Source organism: Trypanosoma brucei, chromosome 2 (assembly GCF_000002445.2).
Source record: "Trypanosoma brucei brucei TREU927 chromosome 2, complete sequence".
Classification (NCBI taxonomy): domain Eukaryota; phylum Euglenozoa; class Kinetoplastea; order Trypanosomatida; family Trypanosomatidae; genus Trypanosoma; species Trypanosoma brucei.
In genome coordinates, this window is record NC_005063.2 from 998,382 (window position 1) to 1,013,250 (window position 14,869).

Here is a 14,869-nt window from a genome sequence, read left to right on the forward strand (position 1 = left end):
TTTTGGTGGTGGGTGCGGAAGGTTTGTCAGTACGGCCCTTGATGTGTTTTAGAGTTCTAAAAAACAGAAATAGCAATAGTGATGTGATCGCGGACGGCTGGGATAAGGGTGTACGTTTTTATTAGGGATGGGGTACGGAAGGGAATGTACGCTGTTGGTCACCGACTCAAACCATGTTAGGAAATCTTCAGATAATCTTTCTCCCTTGTTTACGTATCTTTAACGTCGTCGGTTCCGTGGTATACCCATGGATAGGTTGTTGCATATCCTCAGGAGGTGCGCTTAGCAAGGATCCATGACCTACAACGAGTACTTATTTTTTAGATGGCGAAAGGTTGCATGCACCGAGTGGTAAACCCATTGGGGTGCGCTAAGTTGGGGTTGGGAGGTGCGTGAATGGGATACGTATCCCGTGTATGTGAAGTTGTTTGGACACAAATCCCTTTGAAGGCATCCGAAACAACTCAATCTTAGACCTATATGTGCGCCTTCACAATATCCTTCCGCGTTAATAGTGAGTGCTTTGCTTTCTTCTTTTCATCCCCGTCCTCTGGTGAGAAAAAAGGGTCTCAATAACGTCTGTTTGCCCAGCGTAGAAATGTGAGTATCATACTATGATTTATATTCGATATGCTCTATGTTACCATCATATTTGTCTTAGCCATACTGACCTGATTGTCAGGGTGCGAGCGTCAACCCTTCTATTGGGGAGCTTGGATTATGTTTGAACGCTAGGAAACTGCGAGTAATAACTATTTGACTGCGTGGAAAGTACAACAAGGCAGACTCAGTGATGCACTACTTCCTCTTGGTGAGATTGGAGGGGGGCGGCTGCGATGCGAACATGGTGCGAGAAACCGATGTTTCTAGTTGCACACTATGTGGAGGATTTTCTCTCGGTATTGGCTACTGTGTTAGTACTTGAATGGAAATCCGTGTCTTGTTGAAGGCGGCCAGCCGGCGTCTCGGGATGTGGATCCATACATGGACGCACTTATCAGTATTTCAAACGTTTACTGGAGGTGTGGGGGTCGTATGACACCGTTGAGCAGTTGTGTTCCTCTAAGGATTTATCATGGCATATTAGTTTTTACGTATGTTGGTTTCCACTGCATCTACAGCAGGTCGGTTAACTTGTAGCATTGAAGTGGGCCATGGAAAAAACCATGAAGGTCCCCACCCTGTGTGTGTACGCACCTTCCCATACATAACATTGTTTCCAACAAAGACACTGCCGTCTGCTGGGGTATCCAGCTGCCCGCGACGGCGCAAGAAAGTTGGATGACAATATACCATCTGACCAATTGCATATGTATGGAAAATTTGGGCACTGAATGTTGTGAGCGGAACATGGCCCGGTCTACCAAACTACACTTCAGAAAGTAGCTACGAATTTATTGTTATTCTCCTTAGGTGAGCTGTACTGATTTGTCATCAGGGCATGATAGAGAAATGTTGTACCAAGTACTCGAATTATCACTACTGGAACGGAATCCGGGCGTTCTACCGTGAGAACGGGTTTTAGTTTGTTGTGGATGGCACCCGGCGGGGAAAATACCGGGGGGGGGTTATGATTCTACTGTTTGCGTAGACGTGATATATATATATATATATATATATATACTATTTTTCCTTGTAAGAACTTCCTCTCCTCACTGTGCACGTCCAGATTATTGTTGGATGCGTTATGCCTTCTTCGCACTATATAGAAGTGTAGTTTGGGAGTGGGCAGGGCTGACAAGACTGTCTGCGTCCACCAAGAAGCGCATGTATCTTTGTTGGTTTATAAACATATATGTCTTTTTCATTGCATTCACAACCCACTATTCGCACGTGGCTCCATTGTCCTGCATAAAGGCAATACGAGTGTGCTGGCGCTGTTTTTTTTTTTTTTTAATAGTCAGCAATGCTCGGCAACTTCAGGTAGCAATATTATGGAGCCACGTCCGTTTCTGTCTTCATATTTCTGTGTTGCTTACTTCTTTACGCCACTTCACTGCATCCTTGCACTCTCTGCTGAAGGGTATTCCACGCTACATATAGGAAGGAGCTGGTGTAGGAAGCCAACTGTGACGGGTGAGGTATCAAGGTTCACTTTCCCCCCTCCCCCATCTTCAAGCGTACATGTCCGATGTTGAGGGTTCGATAAGCTTTTCTAATGTGGAGTCCCATATTCTTGCGTCCGAGGCGGTAATGCAACACCAAGAGGTAGTAGACACCTTCAGCGACGGCTGGAATTCCCCTACTGGTGTTCATGTAACGGGAAACAATGACCGTGGAAGTATTGTTTGTAATACTGCAGAGTGGGCTACTGGATCGGATGGCCTTGATGACGGAGACTTAGGGAGGAGGAGGTCTTCCATATATCTTGATGCCAAAGATGGAGACGGGCCCGTGTCCGTTGCTCAGGGGCGCTCAACCATTGACAACGTTGCCCTGACAGTTGATACGAGGCCCAGCGACCTAGCGGCGACATTGGAGGGGGAAAACTATCCGTATTATGATCTCGACTATGTCTGCTCGTACGCTTTCCAGAGTGAACATGCCGACCTGAATAGCCACGATTATGGGCTTGATGCCTTCATTCACGGAATGCGGCTGGGTCCCTGGCCCCTGCAATCGACCGTGACGACCTCTCCACCACGGGTTCTAGATGGCCAATCGAATAGGCTCGCCCAGTTTGGTGGGCTGCAGTCGAGTTTGACGGTAGCAAGTGAGAGTCCCCTCCGAAACGACGTAGGTGTGCTGCGAGAGGCCAACAGTCTGCAGGACAAAACATCTCCTAACGGAACATCGGAGAGGTGGCTGAGGTGGTCTTTCCGGGCCTTTGACGGAAAATGCAATCTTCCGCAGGGCACTACAAGGGGCTGTGATACCTTAGGTGTGAGTGAGAGTTCCCTTTATGATGTGGATATGGTATTGGGGCTACTTTGCACAGACAACGGGATTCCCGGTGTTCTCTCGAGTGGAAGTTGCAGTGAGGGGCACACGCAAAAAGCTAGTGAGATATGCATGGGAGTTATGCGCCGTGGGGACAGTGGATCCAACAATGAACTGATGCTGTTTCCTCGACATGATGATCGAGGAACTGGTGCCCTGACAAATGGGACGAGTGGAGCGGTATATCCGAGGTGCAGCGAGGACATCATAGGTGCTCCCACCGGAGTCGTGAACGCGCAGCCTCTGCGTACCGAGGAAGGAAAAGCTTCCGGTAACGTTGAGCTCACCATGGTCGGCGACGTACTACCAAAAACGTTTTCATGTCCTTCTGCAGCCTCTGACTTTGTGGGCGCCGAAGGGCCGTTAGGGGACGTCAAAGAAGGTACCGGACTCAGTTTGCCGTCGAAAGCTCTTCCCATATCTGCCATTCTTACTGACCGCGCACGTGGCAGGGTTGGAACTCCATCATGTAACTCTTTGGTGGATAGTTTAATTGGGGGGATGGAGTATCCGTACTTTAGTGGCCTCAAAGGCGACTCGAATTTGATTATAAGCTCACCTTTGCCGTCCCGTCAGTCGATTTGTACTGCGGAAGAGGGTGAGGGGGCTATTTTGTCTGCCGAGGGGGTGTCTGTGGGCATGGAAAGGGAGTGTGAGCAATATCTGCAGTCTCATATCTCCTGCTCTGTGGGTGTGCATCTGCGATGCGGAACGGAGCTTCGTTCGATTAACCCATGCATCGCTCGTTGCGGCGACAGTCGTCCAGGTTCGACATGCAGGCCAGCCAGTTGTAGTCTAGATAAGAATCAAGGTGTAGGACAGGGGGTATGTATGGGTGGAAGCGAGCAACTTTCCATTCAGAAGCGTTCCAGGGAAAAGGCAGTTCAGGGCCCCGGGAGAATGAATGGGTCATCGATCAGTTTAGTGGCGGGTGCAGAGTCCATTACCGCATCTCAAAGCTTTGTGCGCCCGCCGGCTGCAGTTGTTTCCCGAAAGAGATGGCATCCGTGCAGCGAGCTTAGTACTGGTGGAGTGTCTGGGTCTCATACGGTTAAAGTGGCTGAAGATGGGATGTGTCTCGTTGAGGGGGGGTCGTCACCAATTATCAGGGTTTCAAGGGAACGACAGAGTGTTCCTTCAAACCGAGTGCGTTTGATTGTACTCAACCACAAAACGGGAACGGGACAGAATGATGTGCAGACGGCAGTAAACCTCCGCGGAGAGAGTACGCTAGAAGTCTGTCCTCCACAGGGCTTGCCACACTTCTTTAGCGTGGACGAATACCTGGAATGCACCGATGACAATGATATGTGCTCTGTCACACTCGCGGAACTTCAAGGAAAGTTTCTCCGCGGCATGAACGTTGCCATGTTTGTTGCTGGAAGTGAGTCAGTACCACTGTCTGGCTGGTGTGCGGTTTTTGAGGTGATGAATCATGTGTTTCGTGACATCAATGATGAGTGCGAGTTGTTTATGTCCGTTGTCCTAATACGACAGGAGTCAGCACGGGATTTGCTTTCTGAGTCCGAAGGGGGGGTGCGAACTCTAAGTTCCTCCGTCATGGCTCCTTGGGTTGCCTTTGAAAACGTCACCCATATGAAACTGAAGAGCGCACATCACTTCATCACACTTTTATCGCGTGGTCTCGAAGTTGCCGATTTGAAGCACAATTGTGTCGGAAGTCGTGTAGTTTTGTCCGTCATGTTGAAACAAATTGATGTGAATGATGTAATTTTGTCGTCGATGCTTGTGACGGGTGGTGCTACCCCTAACGACCTTGATGTGCTACTGAGGGAAGGTGACCAAAGTGCACGAAAGCTATTCCATGAAGCGTTGGGTGGTCCTTATTTCACTGTTGTGGTTTCCTCACTCTGTGAAAGGGACAGAGACCTTCTGCAGCTTCTGAGCGCCCAACATAAGTTCACTTCCGTTGTCAACCAACCGTGTACCGTAGGAAGCGTGAGTCGGTTGATCGATAATGCGGAGGCGGAGGTTGCTGGGTGTTCCACTGACGATCAAATTGTATTGGAAAGAAAACAATTCTTGCTTGAGCGCATAGCGCTTGCGAAACATATTATGTATAACCCCAAAGGGCTTTCACTGGTAGTTGACGTGGAGGAATCAGTACGACTTGAGAAGAGGGTTCATTGTGGTGTGAAATTTGACAAGCAACCGTTCCCTGGACCACAGTCCTCATCTGTGTCTGCTTGTGGCGGGGATTCCCACAACGCGGCGTCTGCGCTGTGTGTGGAGGAAGGGCAAAGTAGTAAGCAGAGACAAGAACCATGTCCAAAATTTTTCTCGGAGGCACAGTGGCTGAAACCAAGTAGCAAAGGCGACACTAGAGTTACGCTCATGGGTGGCGCGCCACCGTCATCGCTGCCACAACGCAATCATTATGGGGAGGGGAAAACACCCTCGTGCTTGCCCTGTGTTACCGCAGCAGGCATGCCCACTCCCCGAGATCCCCGACTGGAGCGCCAGGTGAGGCCATCCAGCAGAAGACTCAGCATTCCAGTGGAGCCGGATCAAGCTAGTTACGCAACGACTTGCAGTATGTCGGACCCCCAAAGGGGGGAGGGTTTGCCCTCCCTGGGCCCTTTGGCAACCACATGTGGAATGGAATTGGCGCCATCTACGCAGCGTAGAGCCCACCGTTGTTTTCCTTCCTCAGCTTCCTCCGACCACACGACATGTGCATACTCACAGCGGCTGTTCTCGCTAACCCCCGCTCGGGGGGCCTCGCATGATGCTGAGGTCTCCTGTAAGATTGACACACCCGGTGTTCCTGATGCAGAAAAAGTTAGAACTTCTACCACGCCCGATGCTTTTTCATGCCCAGGTATAAGCACAAAGGTGAAATACGACCCTGGCCTTTCTCTCCCATCCTTGAAGGCAGCACGGGGACCACCGTGTTCCATGACATCTTGCTTCCCATTCGACCCAATCCTTACGGGACCCCCCGGTGTTGTGGAGCCCGTGGAGCACTGCGGAATCTCGCAGGGCCCAGCACTCTGCAGACAGAGGGAACAGCCACAACTGCCCGATGCCTCGGTTGCATGCTCTGGGGGCTCCCCAACCCTCACTTGCAAGCAAGTGGCTCATGCGAGCCAAAACAGCGTGCACACCGACATCAAGAAGAAGCAAATTTCTGACGGCGGTAGTGACAGCAGCGCACGGAGCGCAGAAGGCAGCGAGGATGATGTGCTGCACAGTGCCATGTCTGCACCTTCTAAGGTGAGAACGCTTGTTGTGGTCGACCAGGGTTGTGGACACGTGATTGGTGCCGGGAACGATGACGGTGGGCCTTTCCTAAGAACTGGCGGCTCTCATGAGGGATACGAGGTTGACGAGGTGGTGAAATGGGGCGATGGTTGCGGTGACGTGCCTTCGAAGGTGTTGGGTGAGCTGTTTGATGTTTTTGTTTTGGGTTGCAACGCTGCTATCCTTACTGCAGAGAGTGGTTCCTCAACCGTGTCATCAACTGTGCTTAGGGGTCTCGTACGGAATGTGCTTTCAGAGGTTGTTGATGCTTCGGGCCTCCAGAATTCCAACCGTAGAGGATTGCTCAGCTTATCGATTGTGAAATTGAGCGGAGAGCGCATGCTTGATCTGCTGGATGATAGCAGCGAGCCGGAGAGGTTGGTCATAGCTATGTCGCCGATCTTCGGCCCGTGTGTTCACAACGCCCGCCGGTTTCCTGTTAGCAGCTGCAGCGGGTTCGACTCGCTACTGGCATCAGCCCTTCGTCGCGCCAAGAACGCAGGGGTCGATGATGGGTTGGTGTTCGTCTCAGTTGTACTAAAGCAGAAGCTGAAAGCGGATGGGGATGTCCTTGTCTCATCTCTCGCAGTCAGTTTGGCAGGGGAAAACGTTGACCTCTACACATCCGTGCTGAACCGTGTCTCGCGCGCACCGCGTGCGCTATTTCACTACGCATTGGGTGGACCGTGTTATACTGTAGCGTTGCTTAGTATTGATGTCGCAACGACTCAGACCGAAAATATGCTGCGCGTGCAGAAGTGTATTGGAGAGGTGGTGAACCGGCCGATACACCGCGGAAGCATCGTGAAGTTTATTAGCGGAATCCGGGATGATCTCGTGCCTAGTCTTCGTGAAAAGTTTCAAGGGTCGAATAAATGTGAGCCGTCAGATAATATATTGTACCGGCTCGAGGAAATGGTGCGAGACGCAGAATTGCTTTTGGAGAATTTCGAGTCGAATGACCCCCGCGCATATCTTAGTGACAAAGAGACAAGGTCGCCTAAGGGGTGCGTGTCGCTCCTAGAGACCAAAGCCAGAACCGGGGACGAGGGGAGGGTTCATTCACTTTTATTCTTCGAGCAACGACTCCTTAGTGATGGTACCGCTGGTGTGCAAGGTAACTCCGTATTTACCCGAGCAGGGGCGATTACCCGCCGCTATGGCGTCGACGAGGTGGTGTTGCGTGGGCCCGACAGCGACAGTAATGCTACTCTGTGTTCACGTCTTCTTGATGAGCTCGTTCGGAAGTTTATGTCGGGGCATTGCACTGCTGTTCTTGCCGCAGATAGCCACAACTCCGCTTCCACACCGCTTATCCTCCGCAAGATAGTGTACCTTATCCTGCAGAGTACGAAAGCAGGGGTGGGTTGCGGGCCGGTGGGTGGCGACTTGCTCCTCTCAATGGCGCTCGTTAAGAACGGTGTTACGGTGGATCTATTGGCAGCTGAAGAATCCGAGGCGGTTCACCGCTTCGGGGTGGAAATATCACCACTCTTCGACCGCCACGTACGGGGAGTGTCGCATCGCGTTGTCGCCGACACTGAGGCTTTTGACCGTTTTTTAGTTGGGGCTGTCGAGCACGTCGTACCCACCCTACAAGCCGAGGATCCCGGCCTGATGGTTGTTTCCTTAAAGTTAACACACCATGTGGAAGAACCTGTACACGACGTGTTTGTTTCCTCGCTCATGGTGACCACCGTATTCGATCACGTTTCCCACTACAGCGACATTTTGTCAAACCGCTCTAGTGAGCTCACGGACCTTTTCAAGCTCGCGTTGGGGGGGCCATGTTTCACTATCGTCGCGCTTGGATTGTGTGACGAAGATGATGATGCGGAAGCCTTGCTTTCCGTGCAAACTAAGCTTTCCCAGGTGCGAAACCTGCCGTCTCATCGCACGAGTGCTCTACGGCGCATGGATGAACTTACGAAAACAATTCAGGTGCTGGGGGTCCAGCTTCAGGAAGAAGAAAGTGAGGAAGAAAAGGCCCAACTCCGCGTGAGGATCGTCCGTGCAAGGCGTTTCCTGCTAGAAGTTGAGTCACTCCTCAAGAACCCACCACGGGAAATGGGCTGCGTACGCGCTTACAAGTCGGTGCACTGAGGCTGGTGTGCCTCCATTCTGACGTTTATTACTCCAAGCCTCATCTACTTGTCACTTTGTGTGCTAGCATGAAGGTACTTGTGCACTACTGCCGAACGCTCGCACCCCTATGGGTCCGGTTGAGCTGTGGAAGTGGGTACACACTTCTAGTATGTTGGGTTTCCCCACCTTAACACTACCTCTGGTTGCGTTGCCCATTCGGTGGCTCGGATACGCCAAAATTTGTGTGTGCGTCGTTATATAAATGTCATACACACGCGCGTATATATATATATATATATGTACCCCATAAGTGTTCCCTTCTCCCTGCTGGTGCACGCTGCTGCTACCAAGATACCGCTTGTTTACTTCGATAAATTTGCTTCTCCCACGTGCCGTTGAAGGGCGGTAAGGGTGAAAAGCGATACCTTTGTCTCGCTGCCGCGGGGGAGCTAGGGCGGGACTTCGCTTTACCTCTTTCTGAGGGTTTCTGTAAGCCGATCTCTCTTCCGCAGAGAGTGGTAAGTATAATGTGTGTGTGTGTGTTTAGTGTATTCCCTTCCTGCGCATCGTCTTAAGTGCTTAGTACATTTTTTAGTTTTTTTTCGTGTTGCCGTAAATTTATCTCTTTCTTTCATCGCCTTTGTTATCTGCAATGCGTCCGCATTTGGGAAAAGGTAGGAAGGAGTGTTCCCTTCGTGAACGTAGTGAGTGGTTGGAAATAAAGTGAGCCGTGTGTGCTGACCGTCACGCGCGTTTTTTTTTTGTGTGTGTGTGTGTGTTTATTTCAATTTTGCTGTGTTTTTGCGGTTATTCGATGGGAACCCACCCTTCCCCCCTCCCCTAGAGTTTTTTACACGTGTTGGGCGGAAGGTCATAGTAGCGACCCGAGGAAGTACCGACACAGCCTCTTTTTATTTTTTATATACCATTTACTTACGTGTTCTCCCCCTTTGTACCACTGCTACTGTTTTGGGGTCGCGCTCCGTTGACGCGGAGTCACTTACATCGATGAATAGCATGTGTGCCCATTGTATTTTTTTCCAGGTATCCTCTGCTTACTACTAATAATAATGAATGCACCGCGGAAACTAAATAGCGATCGCTTCATACGACTTGTTGTTGCGGTGACTAGGGCGCCCTTCCCAAGGGCAGCACGGAAGGTTTTGTCGGGATAACATCATGTCTTCATTCTTTCATTCCTTTTACTCTTGCACACCGATAACGTAGCAAGTCGCGAATAGGATCGGCAGCTTCACTGAGAAGGTCTTTGCAATGCACTGAGCAAAACCCCTGTGAGGGCACGCCGCTGAAACTGGTAATTATATTTCAGAGTGAGAAGATTCAACTGCCGAATCCACGGCTGCACAAGTCTCCGTATTGCATCTCGGTAAAATCTGAGCTGGCGCGGAGAATTCTGTGTGGGCTTGGGGAGCAGTTACATAGCATCTTTGGACGGGAATAATACCCCTTGTACCCAAGAAGGGATCCTGTCGGATGTGCTCCGACTTACTTTGTAGTCACGCACACACACATGCTCGGCAATCTTCCTCATCTGTGTTGTCAGCACGGTTCCCAGACCTCTACGATACTTGTTTTTACCGTCGACGGCGTGGCGCCATGCCTCGGAGGTTACACGTTTCATGCGAGTCACATACGTTCTTGGGTTTGTCCCACTTTCCAACTTGGTGTAAGACGTTCCGTGGTCAGCCCGGCCTAGTTAGTTGTTCAAACGCCTCTGTTTCCCTCCCCCTCTCCTATTTCTACGTTTCTCAAAAGCTGTCTTTGGTTTCAGAAAGAGGAGCGAAAGCAAGGGAAGTCAAGCAAGTAAGTTTTGTAACCGTAAAATGATGAGAAAGAACTTGAACTCAAACGACGTCAGCCAGCCGCATTCTACTACAACATTGGACACAAACCCGGCATCGTACGGTACGGTGCGTAACCCCCTGCATTCAGTGGTTGGGCCTACGGGTTACGGAGCACAACCACCCATATCGTCTCCAGCGACTTGGGTGAACAACCATTCGGCAGCCTTTGCCGCCCAGGGCCTGGGACCACACTGTGGAGCCCCCGGCGGTAGACCCTTCCCAGTGGTGCGTGGTTCAACGAATCGCGGAGATTCATATACAGAGCTTCAATGCCCAGTGGCAGGGTCAGGGCCAACCAACCCGTATGGGAATCGAACCGCGATCGACAAACTTCCTGGCTTGGAGGGCGGCCGATTTGATTGTGGAGGAGCCGGTCAGCGGCGCGGCCCATTACTCGGGGTATCGGGGGACCTCTATGGCGTGACAGGAATCAGTAATTCCACATCCAGAGGAAACGATCGACACAACGGATCCATGTATGGCACGAACCCCACGTACAGCAAGACCTCGAGAACGGGTTCCATGTATGGCATGGGTTCCATGTATGGCAGAACATCGAGAATAGGTTCCATGTATGGCATGGGTTCCATGTATGGCAGAACATCAAGAACAGGTTCCATGTATGGCATGGGTTCCATGTATGGCAGAACATCGAGAATAGGTTCCATGTATGGCAGAACATCGAGAATAGGTTCCATGTATGGCAGAACATCAGGAACAGGTTCCATGTATGGGATGGGCTCAATTTATGGCATGGGTTCCATGTATGGCAGAACATCAAGAACAGGTTCCATGTATGGTCCGCGGATGGAATATGGCCCGATATACGGCGTGGGAGGGCCCATGGGTTCCATGTACGGTCCGCAGATGGGATACGGCCCGATATACGGTGTGGGAGGGCCCACGGGTTCCATGTACGGTCCGCAGATGGGATACGGCCCGATATACTGTGTGGGGCCCATGTACGGCCGACCATCGAGGACAGATTCCGTGTACGGTCCGCAGATGGGACACGGCCCGATGTACTGTGTGGGAGGGCTGCTCTACAACAAAGCATTTCAGGAGGGTGACCCAGGCCGAGGCCCCACCGTACCTAAATCCGCGCCGTGCAACTCCAGCACTCCTTCCGCAGGAGTTACAACAAAGCCTGACGCGGAACCGGACAGGGAAGAGAAGGAGCCACGCGTTACTGGCGGAAAGAAGCCTACCACTTTCACCAACAAAGGACCCGCTGCCGAGACCGCCAAGAAACCCTGCGACCTGGATTCTGGAAACGGGAAAGTAAAACACTCTCCTGTTGCTCAGGTTCCGCCTGACAACAGCGTTCGCACACTAATGGTGGTGAGCAGTGAGGCAGGACCGCAAGTAACAATAAAAGAGGAGGAGCGGAAGGTGGGCGTGGCGAGCAGTGGCGAGGAGGTCGTTTACTACGAAGGTGACGAGGTCGTGCACGGGGATGAGATCACTGTGGAAAAGTCTGCACTTCTACAAATGATCGTCCAGCAGGTGGAACTGGGCCACAACACCGCTCTCATTTTGTCCGACAGTACACCGCAGCAGACTCTCTCTGCGTGCGTCACTACATCCGTAATGAAATCCATATTGGCGGCACTCAGGAAGGGTGAGACGGAAAATGGAACCAAATACGAGGTTTTGGCGACTGCAGCGGATGTGCCAACGATCGCGACCGCCAGAGATCTTCTGGCCGTGGAGAGCGAGGCAGTGAAAATTGCTCGATATGGCTCCAATCCCATGTTGGGTGCGTGCCTGATGGACCTGCAGGAGACAGTGCTACGGGACGATGCTGATGTCGATGTGTTTGTACAAGAGGCACTGAAAAAGTCATCGGGCACTGCGGCATTGGGTGTTATGCATGCGACGTTGAAGCAGATCAGAAAAACCAGCAGCGCTGCACCTACGGTGTACGTCTCCTCTTTCGTATGCCTGTTCGTGAAGGATGGGGTCGAACACCTCCAAGATCTTCTTGACATGAATGGGAAGGTTGTGCCTCTCCCACTTGCGAAGAGTGTTTTGGGCGGAGGCAGCTGTGTGGTTGCCGTGGTTGGTGCATCAGGTAAGGACGTGGCAGTGGACGCGAAGATCCTGAGCAACACCGCTGCGCTGCGGGGGGTAAAAAACACACCGCCACGGAGTGGTAACGTCGCCCGTTTTGTTGAGTTTGCGGAGACCCAGTTCACGGAATGTAAAGCTGCCATTGAACGTTCGAAGGAAGCGGCGGAGCGAGAGCGCCACGAGCGGACGCTTCGGAGGTTGGAGATCATGCTCTCGGACGCGCGGAAGCTGCTGTCGGACCCTGAGGAGACGCGGGCAAAAGTGTATCCACCAAGCCGAGAGTCAGTGAAGAACGGCTCTGTCGAGAACGATGGCGGGAATGTGAGAAATGGTGCCTCCATAGAGGATGACAGACCCAGCGCCGCCACGTTAGCACCAGCTCCCGCGTCTGCTGATTCTCTGACCGAGCCAAAGGAGCAGGAGGTGATTGGGGCTCCTGCCCCAGCACACACCACAGAACCGTGGGAAAAGACCGCCAAAATCATTGTAACTGCGGGGTCGGGGCCCTCGAACGGCACCGCTGAGGTTGTTGCAGGAGGCGAGAAGAAAACTGACGAAGTTGATGAATATATCCAACGCACCGGCGTAAGACCTGTGGATTCCGTTATTGCAAAGCGTATGGAGGGTATTCTTACCCAAGGATACAACGTAGCCCTCTTGTCTGCGGAGATGGTGCCTGACGAAGTTACAGGGGATCAGGTGACATGGAGTCTCGTGAAGGCGATCCTGAAGGGTGCACTAAGCAAAAAGGATGGCGTAACAAATGAGTGTACCCTGCAGATGAGCATCCTCAGAGGTGACAAAGTCGTGCTGGACCTGCTTGGATCGTCAGAAAAGCGACAGCTTGTTGTCGCAAGGTCTCCAATATTTGGTGTGACGGTACAGGGAGCTACAACAAAGGTGGTGGGGAGTGCGGTACAAGTGGAACCTGTGCTCGAGGCCGCTTTGATGGAGGCGAAAGATGCCTTTAAGGACAGTGGATATATTGTCTTCACGGCAGTGCTGAAGCAGGTAACCGCCGCTGATGTAAGCGTTTCGTCATTATTTGTCGTGAGCGCTCCCGACATGCAGCCGTTCGTGGATGCGCTGGAGAAAAAGGAGACGCATCCGCATGCATTGTTCGCGCACGCACTCCTGGGTCCGTGTTCGTGTGCCCTACTCGTCAGCTATCGGGATGTGGATGACAATGTACTTAAGGCTCTTGACGCGCACCGTGAAATAACGCTGAAGAACAACAAGCAACCGGGTGGAAGCGTCAGAAAGTTTGTTGGCGTGGTGGAGCAGTCCATAACGGCTGCTGAAGAGAAACTAAAGAGTGTGGATGATGCAAAGGAGAGGGAGCGACATGAGCAAGTCTTGCGCGACAAGAAACAGGCTCTGCACGACGCACAAAAACTTCTGGAAAAGCCCAACGAAACACAGCCCGTCGCGTACGTTCCGTCGATATCCCAGGAGTCCGGAGGGGCCGATTCCACTGTTCGCGTGGTCGCAGTCCTCACCGATAAACGTGATGGAAAGAAGCGCAATGTTATTGCCAAGGACAACGGGTTCACGATCAAAACTTCTGTGGAGGAAACGGAGTTCCCAGCTGATGAGGTGGTGAGGCGCATAGGTCAGGCAGCGAAAATCCGTTCATCTTCGGTCGATTTTCTCATTGATCACTTTGTAAAGGGGTACAACGTCGCCCTCCTCACGGCCGATGTCGATGGTTTCTCGACAGGAGAGAACCTGTTGGAACACACGGTCCGCAGCGTCTTCACGAAGAAAAATGCGGACGGAGAACTGTTTGTTGTGCTTGCTTCTATCAAGGCTGATTGCTGCTCAGCGAAGGATCTGCAACGCGATGGCGCTACGTACGACCAACTGCAGTGCGCTTCTTCACCACTGTTCGGGCCCTGTGTTGCTGATGCGAAGTTTGAACTTGCGACAACTCCGGATACGCTGCTGCGGAAAGTGAGGTCCGCCATTCAGGTATGCGAGGCAGACAAATCTACGCTTTTGTGTCTTTTTGTTTACAAGGAGCGGAAGCCCGCGGATGGTGACGTCTTCCTGTCTTCATTTTTCTTTTTCCTAGCCGGGAGTAGAGTGGATATTTACACTCAAGCTCTGGAGAAGCGTCAGAAGGAACGGGGTCTGTTCCAGTATGCGCTTGGTGGTCCATGCCTCACTGCCTTCGCCCTCGGTCTCTCGACGAGTAACAGCGATGTTGAAACAGCCACAGCCTTCGTTAGGCTGGCAAAAAAAGTTCGCGGGAGTAAAATCGGCACCATCCGCACTGGTGGTATACAACGCTTTGTGGCCTTCTCGACAAAGGCCCTTGAACAACTACGCGTCTTGCAGGAGAAGGCACCGGAGAGTGACAGGGGGCGACTCAGAGAGAGCAGTACGAACGTGGAAAAGGTGCTTGCTGACGCAGAGGAACTCTTGCGCAACCCAGAAGGTCGTGCACCACCACTCTACAAGCAAGAGCGATAATCTTCATGCGTGTGGGTTAGGAAGCATATTATCATTGTACACGACTGGACACGCTTTTCTGGGGGTGGCATCCGTTGACCCAGCAGAAAAAGTGGTGTCTGTCAATTGCATCGTTAGAAAGTATGTTTGTACTTGCGCTATTATTATTATTATTATTTTGTGATTAG

At 51.8% G+C, this 14,869-nt stretch overlaps 2 protein-coding genes across 2 annotated transcripts, besides 3 other annotated features; both read left to right on the forward strand.

Annotated features, from left to right (window-relative positions):
• Positions 1–14,869: part of a sequence feature (sequence corresponds to BAC RPCI93-1F7) that runs on past both edges of the window.
• Positions 1,597–1,623: a microsatellite.
• Tb927.2.5600 (hypothetical protein, conserved) lies at positions 2,125–8,307 on the forward strand (the record flags this gene model as incomplete). Its single annotated transcript, XM_946622.1, has 1 exon — positions 2,125–8,307. The coding sequence occupies one exon, from the start codon at positions 2,125–2,127 to the stop codon at positions 8,305–8,307; it is 6,183 nt and encodes a 2,060-aa protein (XP_951715.1).
• Positions 10,134–14,702, forward strand: Tb927.2.5610 (hypothetical protein, conserved; the record flags this gene model as incomplete). The annotated part of the gene is made up of 1 exon (XM_946623.1): positions 10,134–14,702. One exon carries the CDS (start codon positions 10,134–10,136, stop codon positions 14,700–14,702), a length of 4,569 nt encoding a protein of 1,522 aa, XP_951716.1.
• Positions 14,841–14,861: a sequence feature (AT_rich).